Source organism: Drosophila grimshawi, unplaced genomic scaffold (genome assembly GCF_018153295.1).
Source record: "Drosophila grimshawi isolate 15287-2541.00 unplaced genomic scaffold, ASM1815329v1 contig_1377, whole genome shotgun sequence".
In the NCBI taxonomy this organism is placed as follows: Eukaryota; Metazoa; Arthropoda; class Insecta; order Diptera; family Drosophilidae; genus Drosophila; species Drosophila grimshawi.
The window spans coordinates 16,175,700-16,191,770 of NW_025062900.1; the positions used below are offsets into that span (position 1 = coordinate 16,175,700).

Consider the following 16,071-nt stretch of genomic DNA (forward strand, 5'->3'; position numbering starts at 1 on the left):
TTACCCAGTTGATTCCGGCACTTTATCCAAATGACATATGATTGAGTTAGCTGTTGCTGTCGAAACGCAAATATTCACATCGGAAGCATCGCAGAAGCGTCCTGCGGGGCAGGTGCCGTTCACAGTGGTGGGTTTGGTGGCGCCAAAGCAGAAGGAGAATGTGTTGCGGGAGGTGCAAGCAAATGTTTTGCTCTCGTTGCAGAGGCCACAGCTGTCGTTGTCGCCACAACTGGCTGGCACTTCGGAGCGCTGGAAACAGATTTGTGCTTTATCCGTGCAGACCAAGCCGTCGGGGCAAGTGAATATCTGATCGTTATTCGGGATATTTTTGCCAAAGCACAATTTATATGAGGTTTGATTGACGCAGGCAGCATCGTTGGCCTGGCACACATCACAGTTGCTTTGCACTATGTCCAGCTGCCAGATCAATGCGGCGACAACTATGAACTATTACAAAAACCACAAATTTCAGGTATAATTTTTTTAATTTATCGCGCTTAGTCCTAAAGCTTACCACATGAATAAAATGAGACATCTTAGCGGTACTGGTGTTAACTTACAATTGAATACAAAAATCTTTTTGCAGCGCATTTTTATATTTTTTTTTATTTTCAGCAAACATATTCACACCTTGACATATTTATATTTATAACACCTGCTTATCTAACTGAGCACCCAAAAAAAGTGTCGATTTGATAAGCCAACCTTGAATATGGATATAGTCTAAGAACATACAAAATGTGTTTTATTATGTTTTGTCGCGAATTGTTGTATGACATAACTAAGTAGAATCATCTTAGCCATAAACCGATACACTAATGAGTTCTTCTGAACAATTCAAATTTTATTTCGTAATTAGGCAAACTAAATGAAATCAATTAAATATGGGTATAAAAAGAATTATATATCCAATGTTGGATTTAATATTAACGTCTAAAGAAGTGTCTCAAAATATAACCTAAAATTGATTTTAAATGGAAAAATGCACCAATTTCAACTTCAAGCAACGTTAAATCAATGGATTATATAGGAGTGTTTGTTTTGCTCCATATGGCTATAAAGATGTGTGATATTTGTAATTCAACATTCTGACAGCGGAAATTGCACAGTCTGTTGAAATCCAACGATGACAAAAGCTGTTTGTGGGCGTTGCACATGCAAAATGAATTTTCAATTTTATGACCAAGGGCAAACGGACAACTCGTAGTGCCAATTGACCGGCCAGAGAGTGTGAATGGATAGGAGAGGGGAGGGAAAGACTATAGCCGAGAGGGTTGAAAAATACCTCACCACACACTAATCATGGCGAGCGTTGTGTGCAATCTGAGCATCCCAAGCCAAATTGGCAAAGTGCAGTTGTAAATGGAATGCAAATGCACCAGCAGCTGCTGCAAGAGCAAAAAAAAATGTTTTAAACAATTTTACAATAGCAAATTCGCTTTTCACTTGCGCAGTGTGCATTGTTAGCGAATCAATTGTGCGTAATGACGTATCCTTGTCACAGGTGCCAAAACGCACTTTAAAGTCAGATACAACAGACACAAAAACCAACAACAAAGCGCACAATTTGTTTGGCTGAAATTCGTTTAAATTTAATTCAAATTCTGTTCATTTTACATGTCGCCCTTGACATATGATATATTATTCAACCTATGACATTTATGTTATCTAATAGATTCGGGTTCTTGTGTGGTCTTGTGGCTAATTAGTCAACGACAGAATCGTATTTAGCGTAGATTGTTCATTAATGAACCACAAAAAAGCACAGCTGAGGATCACATTTTGTGATACTGAATAGCAACGGTAGCAAGCAACTACCATTAATCTTTAAGGGGTTATTATTATTCATATATTTTAATTAGCATCTACAGCTGAAATCCAGCTGGGCAGAGGCACTAAGTCTAAAACAAACCAAATGTCTTCTAGGCAGCTATAATGAGAAACGATTTAAGCAAGTAATAAGAACAGGCTTAGAATAGTCACCGGTCTCTTCACATGATACTGTAAACTTAGGATTCACCTAGTTAGACAGATATTGATTTGAATTGATTATATTTTCGTCATTGATAAAGACATTCTTTGTTTCTCATTACCAAAAATTTGTATCTTATTTTAAAAATACATTTATTTGGGTATTAGAAAGATTTTCTGTTATTTGCTTACCGTTCATATTTTACTATTTTTTTTTTTAAATTTATTCTTCCTTATTTTTTGAATAACATACGTTTTAAGTTCGCAGTTACTTATGAGTATTTTTTTCTTTCGCTCATATTTCCAGTCAGCATATGCTTCGTTGAGACCTTCACACATGAATATGTATTGAATTCGCCTGGAACTCATAAAGTTGCCACAATCAGGCATTTTTACTGAGAATTTTATGCCTTTGGCATTGTTTGGCGCAGAAAAGCTGCCCTAATAAACAATTTATAGGCATACAATCACTGCATTGTTCGACTGCTCACAAAAATGAAACATTATGCAAAATATTCTCGACTAACGGAGGGTTAGACTGAGTATTGTGTGCCACGCTGCAATTTGACTGTGTCATTAAGTTCATCTTGGTTGAAGTCAGGCTACACAAATCCTTCAGCCAGCGTGATTTATTGTTGCATGCCGCTGGGTGCTCGATTGGCCCTGCCCCATCATTATGTGTGGCATGCAATTTGTCAAACTCTTGGAAAATCCTGTGTTAAATGAGCTATGAGTCAAAGACAGTATTTTGGTGCTGCAATTAGTTAAATTTGCATCGATTTTTATCCACTTAAATGCCTGAAGATAAAAAGCACGGTCTTACTCAGGTTGCGACAATATCAGAAACATGGCTAGTCATAAAATTGCCGCTTGTATTTACTGTTGCATAATTTAAGTCAGTGAAACGGCTTTTTATTATCCAAATGTTCATTGAGGGCTATCATTTTTATGGTCCCAACTAAGTCCAATGCATACTAAAGCAGGAAAATGCCCAAAAGCAAGGCTGACAATTCGATAAGCTTAAGCTCTAGACTGACTCCAATTTCATTGCTGGAAGTGGCAAAGAAAAAAGAAAGAACAGTCTGTTGTAAGCTAGTCGTAAAATTTACTGGTAATATAATATATATATTTTTTGGGGAGCCAAGGAATTTGCAATCAAAATACAACCCCAAAAGTGTCAAAGGCAAATCTTTAAATACAATTCACTGCTTTTGCATAAATAAGTAAATATTGAAATTTTTGTATTTTGCTTTACAAATTTTACAGTAAACAGCAACACCTTCAAAGTTATTTATGTTTGCACTGTAAGTGTTTGTCAATTATAAAAATAGGTCGCACAATAATAATATGAACAAGTCCTTGCTTCTACTCTTTATTTATGCATAACATGATTTATGCTTTAGATTTGATTTTAATAAAAATGCGCTAATATTTAAAAAAAAGTGAAATTAATGTGTGAATAAAATAAGTGTTATTTATTTCGGATTACCTTAATAATAAAAATAATATTATTATTTAAAAAACATTAAGCTTTGGCCAAAATATATAAAAACTCAAGAAAATCGACAAATTTAACTTATATTTTCCAAAAGCTTACAACACCTATAACTATCAATAAAACTGGAAAATTGTTCTAAGGGGCAACAAATCGTAAGATTAATAAATTAATTAATAAATTATACCATTTTTTTTTTTTTAGTTTTCGCCAAAAATATGTGTAGTTAACGTGTTAACAATATATTATAATGACGACTCACTTAGAGAAATTAAAACAACACATCAGGCGACAATCCTCATTCTATATGTACAACAAATGGCCAAGAATACATAGGAGCTGGGATAAAAAATAATAATGTTTATTCGCCCAAAAGAAGAAAAATGTTATAAAGAAAACAATAAAAGCGCCGCCAAGCAGCTTGGGGCTGACAAATGACAAACTAAATGAGTGATGCTTAACATGGCTATTTGCTCATTTGTCTGAGGACCAACGGTTAATAAATGTCAAGCTTTTACATAGCCATCAATATGCCAGTTGCCGTAGTGCAGCAAAAATATACATTTAACTTGTACACAAGTAGTTAAGCTTTTATAAAAATAATAGCATACGAATATAAGGATTTCCAAAATAAAAATATTATGGCACAATCCAAAAGCATACTCGCAACACGAATTGTCTGACAACAACCAGAAGTCATTGTGGCATGCAACTTATTTAATATACATTATATTTGCCAAGACATTGCACCCGTATTTCGTTGTAACCCATCTAAAAACCCCAATAAAATAGTTCGCGTGCTGACGTAATGGAGTTTAGTTTATTGAAATTGTGTGAACTTGCTGCATTCTATATTTAGAGAGGCGGACAGTATTGAAGACGTGGCACATGCGGCTATGAGGACACGTTAAAGATAGTCTTCAATTCGTCGCCACAATTTTGCTGTCGTCAGATGAACAAATGAGACGTTGCGCTTGTGGCAAGAGTTAGACAAGTTTTTCTAAATGCTGGTGTGACTTTTTAAGGATTTACATCTGTTTTTTAAGCGCTCGTGCTCAGGACAACATTACTGTTCAATGGGCAACATTCAAATATCGATTTGAACTTTAAGTAAGATTTTAGGGTTTTAAAAGTATACAAAAAGCAAACAAAAGTAGTTTAACAAGCTACAAAGGATATAATCCCCATTCAAATTCTTGTTGTTTTTAAGCTCGTCTAATGAAAAGTAAATAAAAATAAATTTGAATTAAATTGAAAGATGTATAATATTTAATATATTTATAAAAATAAATTAATTAGCATCACAATCATAGTCCTAACCCCATTATAATTCTTGCTATGAGATGCAGACTATATATGTACAGACTCATTTAACGAAAAAGTTAAAAAAAAAAATTAAAATTAACTCTTATTTAAAAATGGCATGCAAGCATTCAAGTTCAAGAACCCAAATGACCTTCTTATAAGCTCCTCAACCCCCTTCTAGCTCGCAATCACCTTTGTGCTTCTGCCAGCCAAATACTGTTTGTCTGCAAATTTAACTGGCCATTTCAAATCCGTCGCACAAAGCAAAGCTGCCAGACAAAATTCAATAAAGATGACGTGTTAAGTAATTCCAAAAATTGAGGCAAACAGCAATTACTAAAGTTAAGTAAAACGGTTGCTGGCTGTATTCAGAGAGACCCAAGTGTCAAGCACTAAATCCAATTAAATTGATTAATATGCACAACAGCTTATAAAGGGATATTTAAAGCAGATTTAGTTTAAAGCCGCAAGTGTCATTTACAGTTATTGGCAAACATTTTGCAACTAATTGTTAAACGTTTAAGCTGCGAAATGTATACAAAAGTCCTTGAATTGGAATTACTGAGTTAAGTGATGTGTAATGGAGTAGACTGAAGTGAAGAGAAGAGAAGGGGATACGAGAAGGAATCTTCCTTCTTATCCTGGACGCCCCTAATCGAAACTGTCGCTTCTTAGCATCCAACGAGACAGTTTCATCTCCTTGTCGCTGTTGCTGTTTGCGTTATTTTGTTTTTGTCGAGGATTAAGTGAACAACTAATTGTGAGCTATGTTGGCTGCTTAAGCTGCTCGGCGTCTCCAGCTTGTGTTCCGGACAGATGTCACGACCGAAACTTTTAAATTCCAACGGCCAGCGAAGCCTGAAATTTAATTGCTAGTTAATATTTCTCGGTTTAAAAGAATAAAAACAAAGTAGCCAAAACAGTTAGGAATTGTCAACAAATTATGAGACAAAAAAGTTAAGAAAATACCAATTTTCAAACATATAAATGAAAATTGTAAAAGGAATACAAAAATAATAATGTAAATTGGCAACCAAATTCAAAAGTTAAGCGCTATTTTTTTTTAAAGAAGAGAAAAAATGTGAATAATTTGCAATCAGAAGAAATGCGAAAAGTTCCTAAAAATTATTAAACTTGAATACGTTGTTGACAATTTGATAATTGTTGTATTTAATATTAGTTTTATATTTAGTTAACTTTAAATTTTAAAAAATATACTTCTGGCTTGTATTAAAAGGCAAAATGTATCCAATCTGTTGAATTGAGAAAATCCCAAGATTTTTGATTTTATTAAATTGTGAATAGGTTTTACACATGTTGCTTGGATTCGGGAACACCCAAAACTTGAAATGAAATCCATTCAATAAAGCCCACTTGTTGTATCTTATCTTAAAGTTAAGTCATTAGGCAATCTGATCCAAGCACATATCAAAAGAAAACTCAGGCAGATTCTAACACAAAATGTCATAGATACAAATCTCACTCATAGTTAATTAGTTGTTGAAGTATTTATAGGAAAGAGCATAAATTTATGAAAATTATGCAGTTTTGCTTTTCTTGTTGTTGCATTGATTAAAGTGAATGTTCAAAATTTTGAAGTTAAAGTTTGAGTTAAGCCGAAAACTGATTTTACGCTTCACAACTTTTAATGGCAATCATGGCGGTTGGTGTTTGACGCCGAGCATCAACGCCGTTTGCTGTTTCGGCATCAAAATGTGCGCATAATGTGGCTCTTTAATGGATTCCATTGCATACATTTTAGGGGCGCAAGCTGCGGCAGCACCAAAAAATTATGCAACGCCCTCTGAAAAATGGCATCTCATGCAAATTGGCCAGCCAGCCCCAGTTGCGTGCTATTTGTGGGACTCCACACTGCGGCATCGGTGCGGCATGCTGCCCATTTGTCGTAAATTGAGAATGCTGAATTACTGTCCCTTGATGTGTTGTTTTAATTTTGCTAAAATGAGTCGTCAAACTGACCCGAGCAGCTACTGAAAACTGTTGTTAATTGAATTTAAACTCAAGCTTTTATTTAGAGAATTAGCTAACGACAAGTGGACGTTAAAATGTTGATAAGCTCTGATTTTCATTGTAACCGGAAAGTGTAATATCACTTTCTCTCATTAAACATTTATCGCTGAAATGTTTAAGTTTTCACAGTACAACTTAAACGAAAATTCAAGCGTGTGAATTTCTCAAGATGCCTTGTTAAATATCAATCAGAAAGTTACACTGACAGTTGTGAGAAAATGTGAGCCAAGAATCGTATTTGACAACACATCTGGGGTAAATGAAAATTTATTGCTCGGCTTGTGGCCACTCACAAAGCTGAAACGTATGAAAATCTGCACACAATTGGCTCAAAGCAAGCTACAATTGAGGCATAATTAAAACTAATTATGCCAAAAGTCGAGGAAATGCTAACGTCGGTATGCGTATAACACGTCTGTGAAACCATTTTCAAATAAACGTCAAAGTGTTGAAAGGTTTATAAATTGCTCCTGCCAACTTTCTTACCCATTCACTCTCTCAAACTACCTGCTGCCGTCTGGGAATCATATACGAAGAAGTTTCACAATTTAAGCACAGACAGAGATGGAATATATAAATTATTAGAGCTGGATTAAATGAATCAGATTATGGTTTGATTATGTCTATACATATAAAACAAAACACAGTTCTAAAATTAAATTTATCAAGTATAATTGAACAAATATGTCAAAATTGGCGATGTATTAAATGAATGGCATTTCCCCGCATTGACTTTTAATATAAATATAGTAAACAAAATTACCATCACAACTTAACTAATTTATCATATTTTTGGTCTGATTGGTTTTTTCTAGGTTTTCCATAATGATAAAAAAATTATCTATTACAAAATATTACTATTTTAATAACCTCTTTCACACATGTATTATTGTTGTCTTGTTTTTGCTCAACATTATTAGGCGAGTCAAACATACTTTACTAGATCGGCCTATGTTGGGTATGTGCGATAAAAGGAACTAGTTCAGTTAGGACTTTCATTACCCATCCCTGAATTAAAAGTTTTGTGATTTCTTAAGATTTTCGCGCTCAACGCATTTCCTAAATGAAATTAATGCAAATGCGACGCGACGCGGCGGTCCCACAAAATGTCAAACGGAAGGCGCGAAATTTCACACGTCTAGCGACATGACAAATGTGTGTGTGTGTGTGTGTGTGTGTGTGTGTGTGTGTATGTGTGTGTGTGTGTGTAATGTGTGTGTGTGTGTAATGTGTGTGTGTGTGTGTAATGTGTGTTTATTTATTTTAGCTGCGCAATGTTGCGGCTGCTTGAGCGCCTTTTGTTCGCCAGGCTCCACAGCGGAAATTTAACTCATGGGTAAAAAACTATGCCGCAATTTTATTGTGTGAAAAATAGTTTGTACATGTGCCACATTTGAATTTCTGTGCACTGAGCATGTGTGTGTGTGTGTGTAAGCTGCTATACTTAAACTTGTTGACCTTTCCAGCAATTGCGAGTAAGAAATTGTTTCAAAGTCATTTTTTAAAGGTACTTAGTTTTTTTTAATAAATTTAAATTCAATTTTTTAAGCACAATCTCAGTAATCATTATAAAAATAATCTACTAAATATATTACGGTGACATATATAAATAGAGACTAGGACCCAAAATAATAAGTCAAATATATACCACTAGAAAGTAAAAAGTTGAACATAAATAAAATACATTATCAAATGAAGTAATTTTTTTACTTCCAGTTTTTTGTACATATAAAATTTGTTGATGTAAAAATCTGCATTAATCTCAAATATAGAACATACTCTAAACAAAATATAACTAATAAGTAAGTAAGTATACTCACTTACTATATTTATTTATTTATTAATTAATTCATTTTTAGTTAAAATTTGCATACTTAAAATATCAACCATTAGCTTTAGACTACTTTTTCCAGTTTTACAGCAATATATCAAGAAAAAAGAGTTTGCTTTTAATCTGACTTCAAAGAGTAATTCTCCATCATTATTTTCATTAGTCTGCAAAATTGAAATCAGTTCAAAAATGTTACAATTTTGAACTTGAATATAATATCTCACCTCAAACCTTATCTTAACTGGAAAATTGAATAAGAAAATGTTTCGAAATCAATACGATAGTGATGTTACCTTATGGAGTCCCCAGGGTCGCCTCTTTCAGGTTGAATACGCAATGGAAGCCGTTAACCAGGGCACAGTCACAGTTGGCCTAAAGAGTGAAGATTTCGCAGTACTTGTGGGACTCCATAGGCCATATACCGAGATGGGCGTATTGCAGCCAAAGATCTTATCCATCGATAGTCATGTGGGCATATCATTATCTGGCCTATCATCCGATGCTCGCCAGTTGGCCTCATATTTGCGTACAGAATGCACGGCTTTCAGGCATTCGTATGACACAACCTATCCGGTTAGCAAATTGGTCAAGACTTTGGGCAATAAGATGCAAGCGAATACGCAACGTTATGACCGCAGGCCCTATGGAGTGGGTCTTCTTCTAGCCGGATATGATGAAGTGGGTAGCCATATTTGGCAAATAATGCCGTCGGCCAACGTTTTCAATTGCAAGGCAATGGCCATCGGAAGCCGGGCTCAATCGGCTCGCACTTATTTGGATCGCTTCAAGGCGACATTCCCATTCTGCTCCAAGGATGAATTGATTTGCCATGGTATTCAGTCCATTCACCAATCCCATTTCACTACTGATGAAATGCGTGTTTCTATTGGAGTCGTAGGCAAAGAACATCCATTCAAAATACTTACGAATGAAGAAGTAGAATCATATCAAAGATTCTGTCTTTTTGCCGTTAATCCAGATAGTTCGCAAGATACAGAAATTGATGAAAATCAATCAAATCAATCCATCTAACAAATTCTGCAATTGTTTTGATATTATACTTTGTTTTTGGTTAAATATTTCAAAATAAATGTAAATCATTTAAGAAACATGCCAGAAGAGAACTTAAAAATAAACCAAGAAAATTTTAACATTTAAATTCGTCATACATTCTGTTTAATTATTCCAAAATTACGTAGTATATAAAAAAATATGCAATGTTTTGGTAACATATCTTAAAATAATATATTAAGCTTAATGTTCTTATAGTTACATCATTAAAATAGCAATTAATTGTAAATAGCTTTTTTTAAGCACCACACCAAATTGTGAAATGCTCTGTAAGCGTTTTAAAAGTATCAATTTAATGCTTTGGTTGTCCGTTAACTGGAAACCCGCTGAAAACCGACTATAGTGAGCCATAATCTGCCAATTAAAATGTCTGCCAGTGTGGGATAAACATACGAACAAAATCTCTGCCATAAAACTTTATAAAGCAAATGGCAAGCAGACGCCCACAATTGCCCACTGCACCCACGCTCAATGCTTTAAAGCATATGGGCCAATAAAACTTTAACAAAGTATTTAAGGTTGTGATGCTGAGCGGTAGGAACAGACAGAACCCTCTGTAAGTCGGAGAAAGGGGAGTCTGTAGATCAGCTATATTCTTGGCGCGCAAATTTAGCGTGAAGTTGTTAGCCGTCTGTCTGCACAGCCCTGGATTTGACTGCTCCCTTAACTGGCAACCAAAACTTAACCACAATATGAGCGACAACAAAAACAAATGTCAGGGTTGAGTATAACTATTAAGTGAGCAATTTTGCGTCCTTGTTTGTCGTCTGCTTAGTGTGTAAATTTCGTTGGGGACGGTGTCTCTTACATTGTGCACTTCAAATTATCTACCCCACTCCCTCCTACAGGACATGATGTTTTGTCGCGCTTCTTGCTCTGAGTTGGCCGAATTTAAGTAAACATCTTGTGCATCTGGCTAGGGTGGAGACCAACAGACACATATTTCTAAAGAGTATGTGTTCATTTACATTTTTGGTTTTCCAAGCATAACTAGTGACTTCCAACTACGCAGTTTAATGAGGCGAAAGTGTAATAATTTGAAGACGGAATTATTTATACTAGAGCAAATTTTAAATTCATTTATTTATGTATTGGCCAGAAATCTGAAACTTTTTATATTGATAAATATATAAGCTAAAGACGGAGGACATTTTAAATATTCTAAGACTATAAATCCAAAGATCTAATGGAATGGCTAATGGAAGAGCTATAGGCTCAGAAGGGGACCCAATAATAATAATAAAGACTATAAATGTAATTTATTTTTGTATATATTGCATATTTGCATATTATTTCATTATCATCGACATGTGTTGATCTTATTTGAATCTTTAATTTATAAATTTCATGATTTAATCCAGGTGTTAACTGTTGAGCCTGTTGTTATTATTGCACTTTCGCTAACGCGTAAATCCCCGAAGAAAGCTGCAAGCAAAATCATTCAGATTAATGTGATACCCAGCAAGTTTTTCGATTGCGTGTCAAAGTTTTGGCCAGCACTGTAGAGGTTTCACTCAATTACGATTTACTGAACTGTGGCTGTATTTCTTTTTCCTTTTTGACGAATTTGCTGGTTGTTGTCCTTTTGGGTCGAACTTCAAGCATTCAATGGGATTCCGGGAACTGCTTAAGATGTAACCACAAAATTTGCGATGAATTTGGAAAGTTGACATAACAATTACGCTCATTGAAAACACACTTCAATATAGACGACACACAATTCGATTGAGTCGTGATTCAGAATTGGGGTTAGTCGAGCGCAGAGTGCAACATGCCACTTAACACATAAATCCCCGAAGCGAACTGTAAAAAATCATTGAGATAAATTTGATTGCTTGCCACCAAACCGCATTTCACGCCAGCCTATCGAATGCGGGTCAGAGTCAAACTTTTGGCCAGCACTGTCAGTTGCTTAATTCCGTTGAGGTTAAAGTCAATTGCGGCTGCTGAACTGTCTCTGCATTTCCATTTCCATTTTTTTGTTTTTTTTTTTGGCGAATTTATTCTTGCTTTGCAGCTGTTCTTTTGGGTGCAACTAAAAGCAATCAGTGGGATTGACTCGACGTGTCCAACACAAATAAATACAAACTGAATATTTTTAAAACAACTTATATTTTAACTTCTTGATTTTATTGTATGTGAACTGATGAGATTTAAAGTTTAATATTGTTGAGATGTGGTGGGTAAATTATGCTCTTCATAGTTTTGAAGAGCTACAAACTATTAAAAACTATTTAAGCAAATATCAAGCTAAATTTTCCAACTCTTCGCTGCTAATTTCGTTAATTAAATATTTGCAGCTCGTAGATTTGCAAACCACACAGCATAAACAATGAGCAAAGCAGCGCAGAACATACCGTTAGAGCTTATAAACAAATACTATAGTAGAAACAGGTGGGTACATAAATATTCCACTTGCAGCACTAGCCAACCTCAGCATCAAGAAAACATACCCTACACATTTCCATAATGTGAGTGACGTAAAATCACTGTATATTTAAAATTAAAATTGTACTACAATATATATAATTATACTTTAATAAAATAGTTATATAAATCTCGAATTTAGAAAATACCACATTAAATTCACTTTAAGCGTGTGTAAAGGATATCTTTCACTTGTACATCATCTCAGACATATTTCTGATGATTCTTATGTAAAGCAGCAGATTGTTTTTAAATTTAACATTTCATTATTATTTATTACGCTTGTTAAATCTAAATCAATTCACTCAATGCAGCTGTACAGGATATCTTCTAGTCGTTGCACCATCTCTCTTACATATTTATTATGATTGTTTATTTATGCGCAGCTCGTTCGCCTGGTCTGCAGATTTATTTTGTCGGAAATTATGCTGCAGCATATGAATATTGAATGGAGCAGAAAGGTAGGCAGTGTGTGTGTGTGTGTGTGTGTGTGTGTGTGTGTGTAGTATGAATGAATATAATCAACTACCCGTTAAAACGTATTTATGCGCAGCAGCCATAATTTAATAAATGATATAGGACGCAGTTTGTACTTGTTTTTGGGTTAAGCGCACCATTAAAAGTTTGCCAAGTGTCGTTAAAACACTCGGCAGCGGCTCAATAAATTATATTATATATAAATTCAATAAATTTATTTTATAGGTGCCCTGGCACACGAACATACGCATGCTCAAGTGCTTAAGCATCCCTCTAGGGACTGCTTAGCTGTCAATTTATTATGTGTTAACGCTAAACGGAGAATTAAAGCTTAAAAGCATTGCACATTATACTTTATAAATCTTAAACCAGTTTAAAGCCCGACATGCAATTGACCAAGTTTTTACAGCGTCAATCTGAGTGCAGAAGCAAAAGAAAAAAAAGAATCTGATTCTGGGAAACGGTTGACTTCTAAATATTTCTTACTGGGAAACTTATTGAAACCAAACCGTTTTGAAATTGAGTTCCATTTAATTAAAAACGAGCTCTTGAGTGCCGCAGAATGAAAAGTCAAGCTGAAAATAAAAGGAAATTGCATAACAAATAGCCAAAGGAAAAGTCAAAGCTGAATATGCAACTTGTAATTAATGGGAAAATTCAAGCCATTTTATTTTACTCTTCAAATAAAAACGTTTGAAATTAATTTCATTTGAAATATTATAATGAATAATATCTATAAGACAATTTTATTTTACATTTCAGTTTAATTTTCGATACGAATTAATTAACACTCTTAAAGCATAAAAAAAATTAAATATCCAAACTCAATTATGAGACTACAATAAAATTCCATCGAAAACTGATTAATTGCGAAAAGTATTTGAAATGTATCTTGCTTGAAATTTGTCTGGCAAAATGTAGCTTAATTGATTCCGGTTACTTTGCAAAGAAACAGCAACATTTCCGAAAAGTTGGCAGCACAAACGCGCAAATTGAGTTCGCGCCTGAAAACAAACTTCAATAAAGTGCAAATATTTCGTAGTATAGTGGTAGACACACAATTCAATTGAAATGTGAGCCAGAATATTGGACAAGTGCTTCAATGTGGGTTAGTCGAGGACGGGGGTCAAAGTGTGCAACATGCCACTTGGCACCGACTGCAAGCTATACCAGCACGTGCACACATGGCGCCTGGGTCGTTGAATGGGTGGTTTGGATTTGGGTGGGGTTGGCTGCTGATGTAGAGCCCAAGTTGCAATTGGTTTTTTCTTCCTTTTTTTCCCCTACATGTGCAACATTTTGTCATGATTGTGCAAATTGTTATTTTCCTCACGAAATTCAATAAAAAAATATAAAAAATTCATATACAAAAAGGATGCGGGAAAATTTCTTTTGTACATGTTCTTGCCGCTGCCTAAAATGTGGTCAGCTCGCCTTTTATGATCGCTAAGTTTTTCCGCAAAGTTTTATCTTTATCCGGTTTACAAGTTTAAGTTTTGCACTGCATACATATATGATGTTTCAATTAAACACTTTTTGGGTTTTGTATTCGCATTTGTCTTTCTTGCAAAGTTTTCTCCAAACTCTGTCTCTTCTCTCTCGCCCAATCTCTCTGGCTTTTCACTTTTCACCATATAGTTTGGGATTTTGTTGTGCCAGCCACTTGTGCATATGTAAATATTTGCAATTAAAATAATTGAGTTTTAAGTTGTTTATTAGGCAAGTTTCTCGAGTGAAGCAACTTACAAAGTTTTCATGCTACAAATTTCCCAGGAACTTTTCATTTGCTCTATTTGTTGCATTTAATTTGGGCAAATTATGATGAAGAATATATTGAAAAATTAAAGTTAAATAAATGAAAGACCAAACATACAGGTGTTTGCTAAAAACTCTGTCTTTTAAATCAACAACAAGTAGAATAACTGAACACGTTTTTCGAATAGCTAAATGCAAACGATAAACTTGCAAGTCAGCCAACAATAAGTTTAGTAGAGCATACCTTGAGCTATGTGTGTACAAGTATAACGCATGTTACGCATACGCGATGTATTCCCAAATAACTCTCGACTCAAATTGCTGCTTGGAGTCCACAAGCCGTATGCTTATTATAAGCGATTTGAGAGCCCACAAAACATTACAATTGCCTGCCTTGCATATAAATGGCTTAAAGATAGCATTCGAGAAATCGATTGATTTGCCACCATAAAAGCCAAAGAGCTCGACGTTTTTTAGTTGGCTAATATACATATACGCTCCAGCTAGAATTCTTAGAATAAAAAAATGTATATCAAAGGATTTTTCTTCTTATTCCATTGTTGTTGTTTTCCTTCTGTATGCTCTGTGGCCTGCGGGTTTGGCAGCTGTTCAGTTGGTTCTATGGGTTTTTTTTCTTTTTTTACATAAAAAAGCGATATGAATAGCTATAGGTAGCTTTGCAAGGGATTGAGTGGTGCTTAAGAGCTCTAGCAATACTTTACAACAGTTCAGAAAATAAACTAAATTGTGAGTAGTAATTGGGAATGTATCGAATGTTTATAAATATATATATTTGTCATAAAATCAATGCTTTGAAGCTATCTAAAATAAAGTAGAAAAAATTCTGCGCAAGGAAATATTGAAGCGAATAACCCAGAAATAAACTAAGGGCTGTTGGACACTAAATTAATAAGAAATAATAAAGTGAAAAAAAAATTTCGTAATGTATTCTAAACATAAATATTAAATTATTTTTTTTTCGATAAACTTTTACATTTATGTTATCTCTTTCTCAGTCCATTAGCTCCTTATAAATTTATAGAACATCTATCATTCGAGTTGGTCCTCAGCACTTTCCTTTTCATATCCTATTTTCAAACCTCTAACACATTTACATATGAATGAACACGACCAGAAAAACACATCAATAATATTAATTTGGAATGAGCTCTGCGGCATGGTTTCTGTGTATGTACTTTTGAAAATATTTCAAAGGAATTTAAAAAAATGGGTTGAAATATGAAGTGAGGCAAATATTTACTTATTTACGAACTTTGTCGAGGACTTAACGACAAAAGCAATAAAATTCAGATGAAAACTGCCACAATATGAATCGAATCCATTGGGTATCAATAAATTGAACTGGTTTTTGGCCGATTAAATATACAAATTGTTTTTTTTTTTTTGTAAATTTAACGGCAATGGAATGCTAATTTAAAACATGTATCATTTATATTTTCTGTAGTTATTTTAAACCAATTTCATTTAACCACTTAATCTGATTTCTTTTCATTTTTAACACAACAAATCGTTTTAAAGGTTGATTTTTACGTTTATGCCTTGTGATTTTCGCTGTTCTTTTGTTGATTTTTCGCTCTTTATTTTATTGACTTGTTTTTCAATCTGTTGAATTTGGTGAAACGTCCTGTGCCCCCTTAGGTGTCGCGTTAGATATGCATCGCTGCCCCAACGTGTGACAAGTCGACAA

The 16,071-nt window shown here is 34.4% G+C and overlaps 2 protein-coding genes across 2 annotated transcripts; one reads left to right on the forward strand and one right to left on the reverse strand.

Annotated features, from left to right (window-relative positions):
* LOC6562277 lies at positions 1-535 on the reverse strand. Its single transcript, XM_001987954.1, has 2 exons — positions 515-535; positions 1-447 (listed from the first exon to the last, which is right to left on the reverse strand). Exons 1-2 carry the CDS (start codon positions 533-535, stop codon positions 1-3), a joined length of 468 nt encoding a protein of 155 aa, XP_001987990.1.
* An 8,261-nt stretch (positions 536-8,796) lies between these two features.
* LOC6562276 (proteasome subunit alpha type-1) lies at positions 8,797-9,786 on the forward strand. Its single transcript, XM_001987953.2, has one exon. The coding sequence runs from the start codon at positions 8,895-8,897 to the stop codon at positions 9,663-9,665; it is 771 nt and encodes a 256-aa protein (XP_001987989.1). The 5' UTR covers positions 8,797-8,894; the 3' UTR covers positions 9,666-9,786.
* Positions 9,787-16,071: the final 6,285 nt, after the last annotated feature.